The sequence below is a fragment of the Phragmites australis genome, chromosome 9 (genome assembly GCF_958298935.1).
Source record: "Phragmites australis chromosome 9, lpPhrAust1.1, whole genome shotgun sequence".
Taxonomy (NCBI): Eukaryota; Viridiplantae; Streptophyta; class Magnoliopsida; order Poales; family Poaceae; genus Phragmites; species Phragmites australis.
In genome coordinates this window covers 847,613-858,807 of record NC_084929.1, presented here as the reverse complement: position 1 = coordinate 858,807, position 11,195 = coordinate 847,613, and the positions used below count along the sequence as shown (strand labels likewise).

General features: G+C 46.6%; 2 protein-coding genes and 1 pseudogene across 3 annotated transcripts; all 3 read left to right on the top strand.

The window, feature by feature from the left end:
• The first annotated feature begins 274 nt into the window (after positions 1–274).
• LOC133928287 (cysteine-rich repeat secretory protein 55-like) lies at positions 275–1,287 on the top strand. The gene has a single exon (XM_062374548.1). It carries the CDS (start codon positions 374–376, stop codon positions 1,169–1,171), a length of 798 nt encoding a protein of 265 aa, XP_062230532.1. The 5' UTR covers positions 275–373; the 3' UTR covers positions 1,172–1,287.
• A 2,023-nt stretch (positions 1,288–3,310) lies between these two features.
• LOC133929659 (uncharacterized) lies at positions 3,311–4,413 on the top strand (annotated as a pseudogene).
• Positions 4,414–9,329: 4,916 nt separating this feature from the next.
• LOC133928286 (dof zinc finger protein DOF3.6-like) lies at positions 9,330–11,195 on the top strand. Of its 2 annotated transcripts, none has more exons than XM_062374547.1 (2): positions 9,330–9,630; positions 9,947–11,195. In XM_062374547.1, exons 1-2 carry the CDS (start codon positions 9,580–9,582, stop codon positions 10,859–10,861), a joined length of 966 nt encoding a protein of 321 aa, XP_062230531.1. In that variant the 5' UTR covers positions 9,330–9,579; the 3' UTR covers positions 10,862–11,195. The 2 variants fall into 2 exon arrangements, with proteins under 2 accessions (XP_062230531.1, XP_062230529.1); XM_062374545.1 differs by having other exon boundaries at positions 9,338–9,630; positions 9,944–11,195.

Sequence of the window (11,195 nt, the reverse complement as noted above, 5' to 3'; positions counted from 1 at the left end):
AGCTGAAGAATGAGTGGTGCGGCCAGCAGTACTTGTGGACGTTGAGGCAGCTTGTCTTGGTAGTTTTAGTGCGGGGAGAACCGGTACATCCGTTGAAGGCTTCGCTTGACAAGTGCTTCATGCGTTGCCCTGCACTCTACTGCACCATGCATCATGCATGTGCACAAAGCCAAACATCTGCCAATCACATCTGGTCAACTATGGCTGCCTGCGTATATCTTGGCGCCAATCTGCGCGCATAATATTAATATATTAACGCCATGTCCGTGGGCCGTGGCGCCTATATATGCATGCAAACAAACAGCGGCGTGGCACAACGTACACATCGGGAGCAAGAGGACAGGGAAGAAGAGGACATCCACGAACGAATTGAATGGCGTCGCCGGTGCTTCTGCTGGTGCTTCTCGCCGCGGCGGCGGCGGCGGCTCCGCAGCTGTGCTCGGCCGTGGACCCGGTGAGCACGTACTGCGCCAAGAACTTCACCGGCGCGCAGACGCAGGCCAGCATCAGCCAGGTGCTGTCCGCGCTCGTCCCGCGCGCCTCCGCCGACTACTACGCCACGGCCACTGCCGGCCGCGGCGACTCCGCCATCTGGGGCCTCGCGCAGTGCCGCGGCGACATCCCGGCCTCCGACTGCGTGCTCTGCATCTCCGCCGCGGCCCGGGCGCTCGCCTCCACGTGCCGCGGCCAGGCGGACGCGCGGATCTGGTACGACTACTGCTTCATGCGGTACGACGACACCGATTTCCTCGGCCTGCCGGACACCGGGTACACGATCATCCTGATCAACACCATGAACGCCAGCGACCCCGTGGCGTTCGACCGCGCCGAGCGCAAGCTGATGGCGCGGGTGGCGGCAGAGGCCGGCGAGGCGGCGAGCGGCGGCCTCGCCAGGGAGACAGCAAGGTTCGATGCCACGTCAACGACCATCTACGGCCTCGGGTGGTGCACCAGGGACATCACCACCGCCGACTGCGGGCTGTGCGTGGCGCAGGCGGTGGCGGAGTTGCCCAACTACTGCCGCTTCCGGCGGGGGTGCCGCGTGCTCTACAGCAGCTGCATGGCGCGCTACGAGACCTACCCGTTCTTCTTCCCCGTCGACGGCAAGGACGGCGGCGCGGCTGCCTCCTCCCACGCCGGCGAGTACGAAAAGATCGTCTTGAACCCCTAGCTAGATATGGCTGCAAGTGTAAGTTTGTTAATCGCCGTAATCGCTACAAGTGCAAGTGTCGTGTTGTACAATATTTGGATTCAATAATATGCATGCTTGCATGCACCAAGTAACTAGAAATCAATAATTTACAAATGTTACTCCAAAATACACAAAAGAAGTTTCATTCTAAAAAAATGATATATACTTTTCATGTCTGGATTTTGAAGATACAACCAATTTTTTTCAAGAAACTATTCATTCGTTTAATAATTTGCTAGTCCGTGCAGTCCCACGGGTTGATAGTATAGACTTGTGCAATGCAAGCTGTATGTTCTGGAAATTAAAATGCGTGAATTTTCCATGGTGTGCTACATTGCGGCTTGCCGTACCGCACGAAGTGTATCTTGTCGTCGTATTCTCATGTGGCGCTGCACCTTGTAGCTTGTATCTGTCTCATGGCCTGGCTGTATGTGTGAGTGAAGTGGCCATTGTTGATCGAGAGTGTTGACACAGGCACACAGCGACTCATGCATAGGTACCTAGCTAGCTACTGGTCCATATTTGTGTACCATGTACTGGATTATATACCTAGCAACTTTTTTTTAAAAAAGAAATCGTTACATTCCATTAAACCGGAGACACAACGGTCAAATACATGTCAATTTAGAATGCAAGCAGCCAAATCTTTTTACAACATCGTTGACCACTAACTTTCGTGGGAAACCAGACATCTGTAGCTATCCTTGGTAATTACTAAATGTTGCCGGTTGGTCCAGAAAAAAAAAAAAAAGAGGAGAAAGGTAAGAGGGGATGTTTCTTTGTTACGAAATCTCACATTACAAATGGGGTTGGATGGTTGATATGGTTCCAATTTGTGAAGATGAAATGGCTCTGAATGCGTCCGGTGTTAGAGGCCCATGTGTCTAGCTAGTCGCATCCAAAGTATTAAAATTGTCACTTCAAAATGATCGTCAATCAGTCGTAGTTAGTTGACCAGGAAAAGGACGGCCAATTTGGCAAGTTCGTTCGTTCCAAACCGCGCCAGCAAAGGCAACATCGAAAATCATTGACCAGTAATTTACGTGAGATTGACACCCAAATATGTAATTATATATATTCAAATATTGTAATTTACGCAGATTTTTTTCTTTTCTTTCTTTTTTGTAATCTTGTAATTTGACTACATTTTACAATTTTATGTCATTTTACAATTTTATATCATTACAATTTTATGTCATTTTCTCGTATGAATATGATTTTGTGACACTGATAAATGGACCCGTCTGCATGAGTGGATTTAGAAACTTGCATCTATTGGGTCAAGCTGGAACATTGCATCCAAGCAACCAAATACGCTTATCCCTAAGATTATACGTATCTACCGTGCCAGGATCCTCCTATACGGGCAAATCAACCTTTTTTGGTGTGTTTGGTTCTACAGACAAGATTTCGTACAACTGCATCGTATAAGCAGATGATAAGAAGCAGATTGAACGGAGTCATATTTGTTGAAAAAAAGAGTATTTAGTTGGTTATACGTGTCTAGAAAGGCTGAGTTGAGATTCTGTTTGGTTGACTGAATCTGAAGTTGTACGAGCGGATGCAAAAGGTAAGATTGTAATAGGTTATTCGAATGAAAATGATTTTGTGACATTAACAATTGTACTGTTTGTATAAATAGATATAAAATATATATTTGTCAGATTATACTACACAGTAAAAATTCGAATTGAGTTTCACTCTGCCATCAGAATAAGATGTATATTTAAATCAGTTAGACTAGTCCGAAAACAACGCATCCAGCAGCACGGACTGAAGGAATTCGGGGAACGAGCACATCCCTCGGCTCGACTCGATGCGGTCGTGGATCCATCAACCTTGTTACACAAGTACTTCGGCAGAAACAAGTAGCCCAAGGCCAGTCCAGGCGCTCGTCTGCTTATTGGCCGGCTGGGCCTAACCCTACTCTGCTACTCTTCTCGAGTCCCGACCTCCCTCCCTGCTCGGCTGCTCCCTCGCCGGTCTCCGGTGGCCGGCCCTTTCTCCGCCCCTTTGAGCCGACAGCCGACGCCTTTCTCCGGATCGAGACCTCTCTGACTGGGTCCTGCAGGCAAGGTGTTCGATGGAATGCCTCTTAGGCGAACGCAATGTATGTATGCATGCATGTATGTATGGTTTCAGTATTCGCTTCACAGATTAGACATGCAGAAAGTAGGAGGCCTCCTCCTCCACCTCGAGCTGCACTTCTTGCAAGGCGGACGAGAGTTCAGGGATGTGTTCGTCTTGCTTGTTAGTTTCACAAATGGATTTTCTAGCTTTCCTGTCAGTTTGCTTGCTTGTTAGTTGGGATAGTATTCTCTTATGTATCAGCTTCATCCTGGCCTGAATGCAAAATATGAACGGAAACACCACGTGAAGGGATCTGTAGTTGTAGCTGATAACATTTTCTTTCTTTCGTTGTTCTGCAGGTTAATTCAGCACAGTGTTGAAGTTGAACCCCATATCGAGTCGAATTTGCTGTAGCGGCAATTAATCAAGCAATCGAGATGATGTTGAGAGTTGTCAGCAGGAAGGTGTATGTATGACTACGTGCGGTATGACCTCAAGGAGATCGCCTTCCCGTCGTCGTTGCCGTACCCTCCGCACAGCAAGAAGAGGCCCAAACTCACTTGGCACGACCGCTGGTGCATCCTCAGGCCTAACGACTACAAGCAGCAGCAGGAGGACGCCAAAGAAGACGAGGACTCAGAAGGCTCCAACTCCGACAACAAGGGGAGGAGGAGCTGCGAGCCCAGCGTGCTGGAGGAGGACCATGCAGTGGCGGCCCGTGCCTCGACGTACACGAACGCGACGAAGAATTTCGTGGAGACATATCAGGAAGGGCTCAAGGACCAGCTGCAGGAGAAGGCTGATGGGGAAGGTGGCCGCCAGCAACAGCAGCAGGGTGATGAGCCAACGAAACCACCACCACAAACACCATGAATTCATGGTTATATCTGCTGGCATAAATGGCCAAGTGGTGGCCGTAGTTCCTCAAATTCTCATGTGTAGCGAAGTTTGAGTTGCCTGCAGATACTGTATATACTGTAGAGGCAGTACCGGTGCTCCTTCACTTGAGCAAATTAAAGGACCTCTCTTGCTCTGCTTATGTGATCCAGCTGTACCAATGTGGACACATATGTGAGTGGCCTGTGGCTGTTGCTATCAATAATCTGGGTGACTGTGACCTCGATTTGTTGCAGATTGACATGGTTTTTGCACTGCAAGCGTGGATGTGTTTGCTTGCTTATGTTCAGTCGGTATGAACATAAGCAAAGCACTCAGATTAAGTCTGTTCAGCTCCATCTCCTTGCATGGTCAGTCCAGGTAGGTTGTGCAATACCTACATGATATTGCATCTACAGCCGCAGGTCCTGGCCTGGGTAATAATCCATCTGCTGGATGACTTGTGTCCCTTCCACATTTCCACGTGCCAATGCCAGCCATATCATATCAAACCTTGATCACCAGTGACTGATCTGATGAGTAGAATGTCCATCATTTTCCCAAGATATGACTGGAGTTATCATTGCAGACACCATGGCTTCCTTCCAGTGTCGGCAGCCGGCAGGTGTGATGTTTGGTTCGGTGGATGGCTGCTTTGCTTGCTTTCTCTGCCTCCCTCAACAATGGCGATAAGTCATCGGCTGCGGGTCATCGTGGGCCGGACGCCAGCCCAGGTGAGTCCTGGGCCCACAGACACCACATCACCACATGCATATTTAGCAGGTAGCTTGGCTTGGCTCCATTGAATTAGCTGCACATATAATAGAGGCAAGTAAGCAGTGTAGTTTTCCTTTCCTCTTTGATTGGGGACCAGAGCAAGCAATCTAATCCATCGATCGAGCATGTCTGCTACCTCCAATTCACTGATCGATCGCCTTTCTTTACCTTTGAAGCGGTCATCCCTATCTATCTTTCCAATGATGCATATATGTGCACAATCAAAACAGGTGCTCACCAGTGATTTAAAGAAGGCACATATATATCACCAGCAGCATAAATGTCCGTCCATATGATTAATCGGTCTGTGCCCTCTCAAGTTAGCAGCATTCAGATATTATATGGAGTAATTGTCATTTCAACTACTTGTGCAGCAAAACTAAAACCCAACTAAAAGAAATAAGTTGAGGCCCCACTTAATTTAACGCAATGATTAGAATCACCATTAAGCAACAAGGATAAGAACTTTGTCAAAACCTACCTAGCCCAATTTTGTCACACTGATTGCCGGGTGATTAACTGAAGCAAGACTTTTGTTGGCTCTCTTCAGATAGTCAGAGAGCCCATCCAATTAATTCAATTCCTTGGGATTGGCAGATAAAATAGTTCATTCTCCCTCACATTGCAAGAGGATTATGCGGTTATGCCTAAAATACCGGCACTCTTGTGATTACATATGTGAGGGCCTATTTTGGTCACATATCACTTCTGGCAAGTACAATCAACATTCTCTTACACCAATCGACTAGGTTCAAATTACTGAAAAGATTCATCTGATTGCTAGCTTTTGCTTCAATAGTCAACATGAGCACAGAGAAAATCGAATGCCAGATTGCATCCAGTAGCCAGACTATCAGAGCTTCAAGTGTTCATCCCCTGCATGCATGTAAAATTTTGTCATGAATAGTCAAAGCTACAATAAGCCCACGCGACCATGACTATATCATTATATATCTAGCCCAACTACGTATAAAACCGCATTGCAGTTTGGTACATGCATGTAATTTAATTTGTCTTTTAGACTTCCCGATCTTTCCAAGTTGGAGAAAATTACAAAAAACCACCGACAACTTCTTACAACTATTAATTTGCCATTCTCACACCTAAAATTTTTGTTTAATGTCAAATACCCTCCTAATGTTGTTGACTACACGATACGTTGTTTGTGTGGCTTCCTATGTATCGTGGTGGCTTCTAGCATGGCTTCCAACGTCTCATGTACCATTGAATCCAACAAAGTGCTACGTTTTTTCACACTTGAAGAGGGTTTTTTGCGCTTGAAGGGATGAATCCACACAAGTGCGCGAGTAAGAAGTGCACATGATGGGGTTATGTATCAGATTAAATGGTTCCGTAAATGCTAGAAGTCTAGTTAGAAGTCATCATGTCACGTTAGAAGACATGCAAGTGCCATGTCGTATGGTCAATGGCCCAAGGGCGGTATTTTACACAAAGAAAACTTGCAGGTGCGAATGATAAAAAATAGTTGTAGGGAGGTTTCTGACAAACCTTTATAGGTGTAGGTGAATTTTTGCAATTTTTCCTTTAAGTTGATTGGTCATTTTATTCTTGATTAGCATTTTAATCTCGGTGGTCCAACATTTAAATCCCTGTATTAACAATCACTGTAATTAACATGGACCATATATGTGTTCAAATCCTCAATTATCCAAATAGTATTTCATGGTTTAAACTTTTTAACAAACACTCTTCGGACTTCTTGCATGTGTTGCAAGCTGTAGCATGCTCCCTTTGTTTGAAAATATAGGGTGTTTTAGAATTTCGGTGGTAAAGCTTTTTAACTTTGACTAATAATATATACAAAACTATGAAAAATTATATTGGTTAAATAAAAATTATACCATTGAATTTGTTTAAAAAAAGGAACTTGACTAGGAGGGAAGATGTTTCCCTCGGTTTGTTCTTAAAGTTTGGTGAGAATCGAACCAAGGCTAGCTAGGTGGCTTTCTGTTCTCACTAGCCAGTTGATCTCAGAGAGATTCTCATTCTATTAGATTTATTATGAAAAGTAATTTAAAATGTTACTATTACTATTATTACTATTATTATTATTTTATTATTATTATTAAAGCAGGTAGTCGAATTTTACTACTATAGAAACCTTTGTACATATAGTTTCAAAATCCCGTGTACGATTTTGAACCTTCTGTATAAATTATTAGTATAGATGATTCCAGATTGAAACTGTTTGTACTAATCTAATAGCACAAACAACCCTAATTTGGAAATGTTTGTAATAGATTAATAGTACAGACGACTCTAAATTAGAGCCATCTGTCCAAATAAATAGCACATTCATCTCCAATTACTAGACAAGTACTAGAAGTTGCAACTTTCGTTCCATCACAATCACACAAACACGATTCAGAATCACACAACAACACACAATCACAAATATTCAGAATGCCCTGGCCAAAACTCATAATGCTCCACCCTGGTCTTTGTTCTCAATCACGATTCACATAAAAATGGCTTGCAAACGCGATTAAGAATTTATGAGATACACACAATGATATGCAATGACACAAATATTCATAAGCGAGAACTCAGAACAATAGCCAGGCGCCCAGGCCTGACCAAATATTCAGACCAACTGACGTAGGCTGTAGGCCTATAGCCACGCTTGCGCTGTAGGCTATAGCTGAGCCAATGAACCCCAACTGCCTGCATGCGCCCTGCGCGCCCCTGCCGGCTACCGCCCTGCCACCATGGCCCTTTGTTGGATTCACTACCGCCCTGCGTGCCTATGCCGCCGATTGTCTGTAGTAGCCTGCTCATCGGCTGCCCCCCCCCCCCCCCCGTCGAATTAGGGTTTGGGAATGGGGATTCATGGCCTCACCCTCACGGTTACGAGCACCTTCGACTGTTCGACGTGAACTCAATGCGATGAGATAAATTGGGATGCGCAATTGGGATGGTCAGATGAGCTATTGGGTTGGGCGTTGCTGAGAAAGTAAATTGGCCTAGTCCATTCGACTGGTCAATTGGTCATCTTCTTCATTCCGTCGCCCGGCGCCGCTAGCACTCGACTCGACTGACAATCCATTGCCATGGGGGCTAGGGCTTGTGAAAAATTGTAGGGGGGCTCCCAGGTGTGCGAGCTAGGTATGGGGCTTGAGCTCCTCCACCCTCCTGAAGATCCGCCCCTAACACAAGGGCCTGCAAACACGACTAAGAATTTATGAGATGCACACAATGACACAATCACACAAATATCCAGAAATCAAAATTTAGAATAATATATAGCCAGACACCCAGGCTTGACCAAATATTCAGAACAACTGTTGTAGGTTGTAGGCATGTAGCCGCATTAGTCAATCTTCTCATAGCACTTGCGTTGTAGGCTGTAGCTGAGCCAGTAAGCCTTGACTGCCTACCTGCTTGCCGCCCTGGCCCCTGTGTGTCTCTTTGTGTATGTGCCACTATGACTTTGATTGTGTGTAGTAGTCTACTCACCGGCTGTCGCCCCCACCCACCATATTAGCCAATTAGGGATTTGGGGATTCATGGCCTCACCCTCACGGTCATAGGCGCCCTCGATGCAAACTCCACGCAATGAGCAAAATTGGGGTGTGCTATTGGGGGCTAGGGCTTGAAAAAAATTATAGGGGGGGGCTCCCAGGTGTGGCAGCCAAGTAGGGGGGCTTAAGCCCCCCCCCCCTCCTCCTTCTGAAGATCCGCCCCTAACACAGGGGCCTGCAAAACATGACTAAGAATTTATGAGATGTACACAGTGACTTACATAATATCGTTGCTAACTTATGTAACTTGTTCATTCGCTGTTCAATTTACACTTATATTCTTATGTCTTACACTCCGACTATAATATCCTTGCTACCTTTCTTCAGTCACAAAAACTTGTCATCTTAGATGTACATTGGGCCAAACTTTTGATACTTTTTTGCGTTGGAAACTTTTGAAGCTTTGATTATCAATATATATCTTTTTATATAATTAGATTGGAAACATGGTAATCATATACATAACTTTATTTCGAAAAATACATAGTTGTATTGAGTTTCTTAGTGGTCACAGTTGTGTTTGGAAGAATGTGCCACTCTCCAAAGGATAATTATAACTTTGATCATCGCCAAAACACAATCATAAAGTGGGTAGATCTGACATTTCAGGACACACCACAGTGGGATCTGAGTCTTTTCCTTTCATTTTACTGAATTATATATGGGTGTTCATGCATAATAATAATTAAAATTTCCATCCTCACCATATATTTCTATCAGCTAGCTGTCAGCACCAGCGCGCGAGAACGTGTATGGTATGCATCCTCCTCATCGGTCATCAGCACCACAAAAAGAAGAAAAGCCGCAACATGACACAAAAATAATGCTACAAAGAGACAGAATGGTACAGGCCCACTTTTTCTTCCTTTTTTTCTTGCTCACCCCACCTCAGTCTCAGTACCGATCCTAGCCTGTCTCAGTCTCTCAGCTCTTCTCTTTCTCTCACCTCCGATCCCTCTCAGCTGATTCCCATTCGAAGCAGCCTCCACTATCTCCAAGAAGCAGCCACACCAGAAGAAAACTACAAGGCGGCACAAGGGAAAGCAGAGAGGCAAACCCTAACACACAAGACTCACTTTCTCCAGAGCAACCCAGATAGCATCTCCTGCATCACCACCCACCATGATCTTCCCCCCTGCCTTCCTGGATTCCTCGAGCTGGAACGATAACCAGGTAATCCAGTTTCAGTCAATTTTATTTGCATCTTCCCTCCCTTTCTTTTCCCAAGTTTTTATTCACTCTCTTTTGAACAAGCACGAATAATAAAAGGAGTGAGGAAGGAGAAAGTTGCAGCAATAGTTATTTGAAACTGAAAAGAAGAGAATACCACCAATAAGGCTTAAATATTCTGATCCCAAGCACTATCTTGGTATATACTAGCTAGACCGATCAATTTCTGGCATAAATTCCAGTTCAGCTGGCTCGTATTTTTCTCTCTCTCTGTCTCTCTTGATGCTTCCCTGAAAATCTTTGATTCAATTTGCAGCAGCAGCAAGCTCACCACCAGGTTGCGGCCAGCGGAGGCGGCGACGGCAATCATGAGCTTCTCCAGCAATCAATCATGGGGGGAGCGCTTCCCGAAGGTGGCGGCGGCGGGCAGGTGGGGCCGGCGAAGCCGATGTCGATGTCTGAGCGGGCGCGGCTTGCGAGGATCCCGCTGCCGGAGCAGGGCCTCAAGTGCCCCCGCTGCGAGTCCACCAACACCAAGTTCTGCTACTTCAACAACTACTCGCTGTCGCAGCCGCGCCACTTCTGCCGCGCCTGCCGCCGCTACTGGACGCGCGGCGGCGCGCTCCGCAACGTGCCGGTGGGCGGCGGCTACCGCCGCCACGCCAAGCGCGCGAAGCCCAAGGCGACTGCGGCGGCAGCAACTCCCGGGACAGCGGCGGCCGCCACCGCCGCATTGGCGCCAGCTGGGTCGACGTCGTCCACTTGCACCACGGCTAACGCGCCCGCTCTCCCGAGCCCTGCCATGCTAGGCAGCAACTTGTCCATGCTGCCGCCGCTGCTCCGCCTCGCCGACTTCGACGCCATGAGCCTTGGCTCAAGCTTCTCCGGGATGGGGAAGCCTTCCCTTGATGCCGCGGGCAACTTCTCGGTCGGTGGCGGGCTGGAGCAGTGGAGAGCGCAGCAGATGCAAGGCTTCCCATTCTTTCATGCAATGGACCAGGGGCCGCTGGCGCCACCTCTGGGAATGGCAATACCAGGGATGTTCCAGTTAGGTCTAGACAGTAGTGATGGCCGTGGCGGCGTTGGCGGAGAAGACGGGTCAGGAGAGCTTCATGTGATGCCAACAAAAAGGGAAGGCTACCCAGCAAGAGGCATGTATGGTGATCATCACCTCACTGCTGGTTACACTTCTTCCTACTCCAATCATCATGCTACAGGTAACCACCTCTTGTAAGCTGCAATGACCTTAATGGCCAGCTACAATATTAATCCTACAATTAGCTAGATCGATAGAGTGTTCGATGGTATTGTGATATAGAAAAAGCTAGCATGCATTTGCAATGCTTCAAGAACTGGAGAGGAGGGGCTCTGGATGGGCGAGCTAGCCACGTTTGGTTGATCGATCATGCATAATTATTTCCTAGCTAGTTAGCTTGCATGATCAATGGTTCTGTGTTTTTTTCCTTTAGGTTTCATCGTGCATTTGGAGTGAAACTATGTGTACTGTTGTTGTTCTTCATTTTGTTCATGAAAACTTCTATCATATGTCAATTATTATTCCCGCTTTA

Bases quoted from the DNA above. Each gene is read 5' to 3' on its own strand.
- LOC133928287 (XM_062374548.1), top strand. From the start codon at position 374: ATGGCGTCGCCGGTGCTTCTGCTGGTGCTTCTCGCCGCGGCGGCGGCG.
- LOC133928286 (XM_062374545.1), top strand. From the start codon at position 9,580: ATGATCTTCCCCCCTGCCTTCCTGGATTCCTCGAGCTGGAACGATAAC. The intron at 9,631-9,943 runs GTAATCCAGTTT...TTCAATTTGCAG, and splicing joins CGAGCTGGAACGATAACCAG to CAGCAGCAAGCTCACCACCA.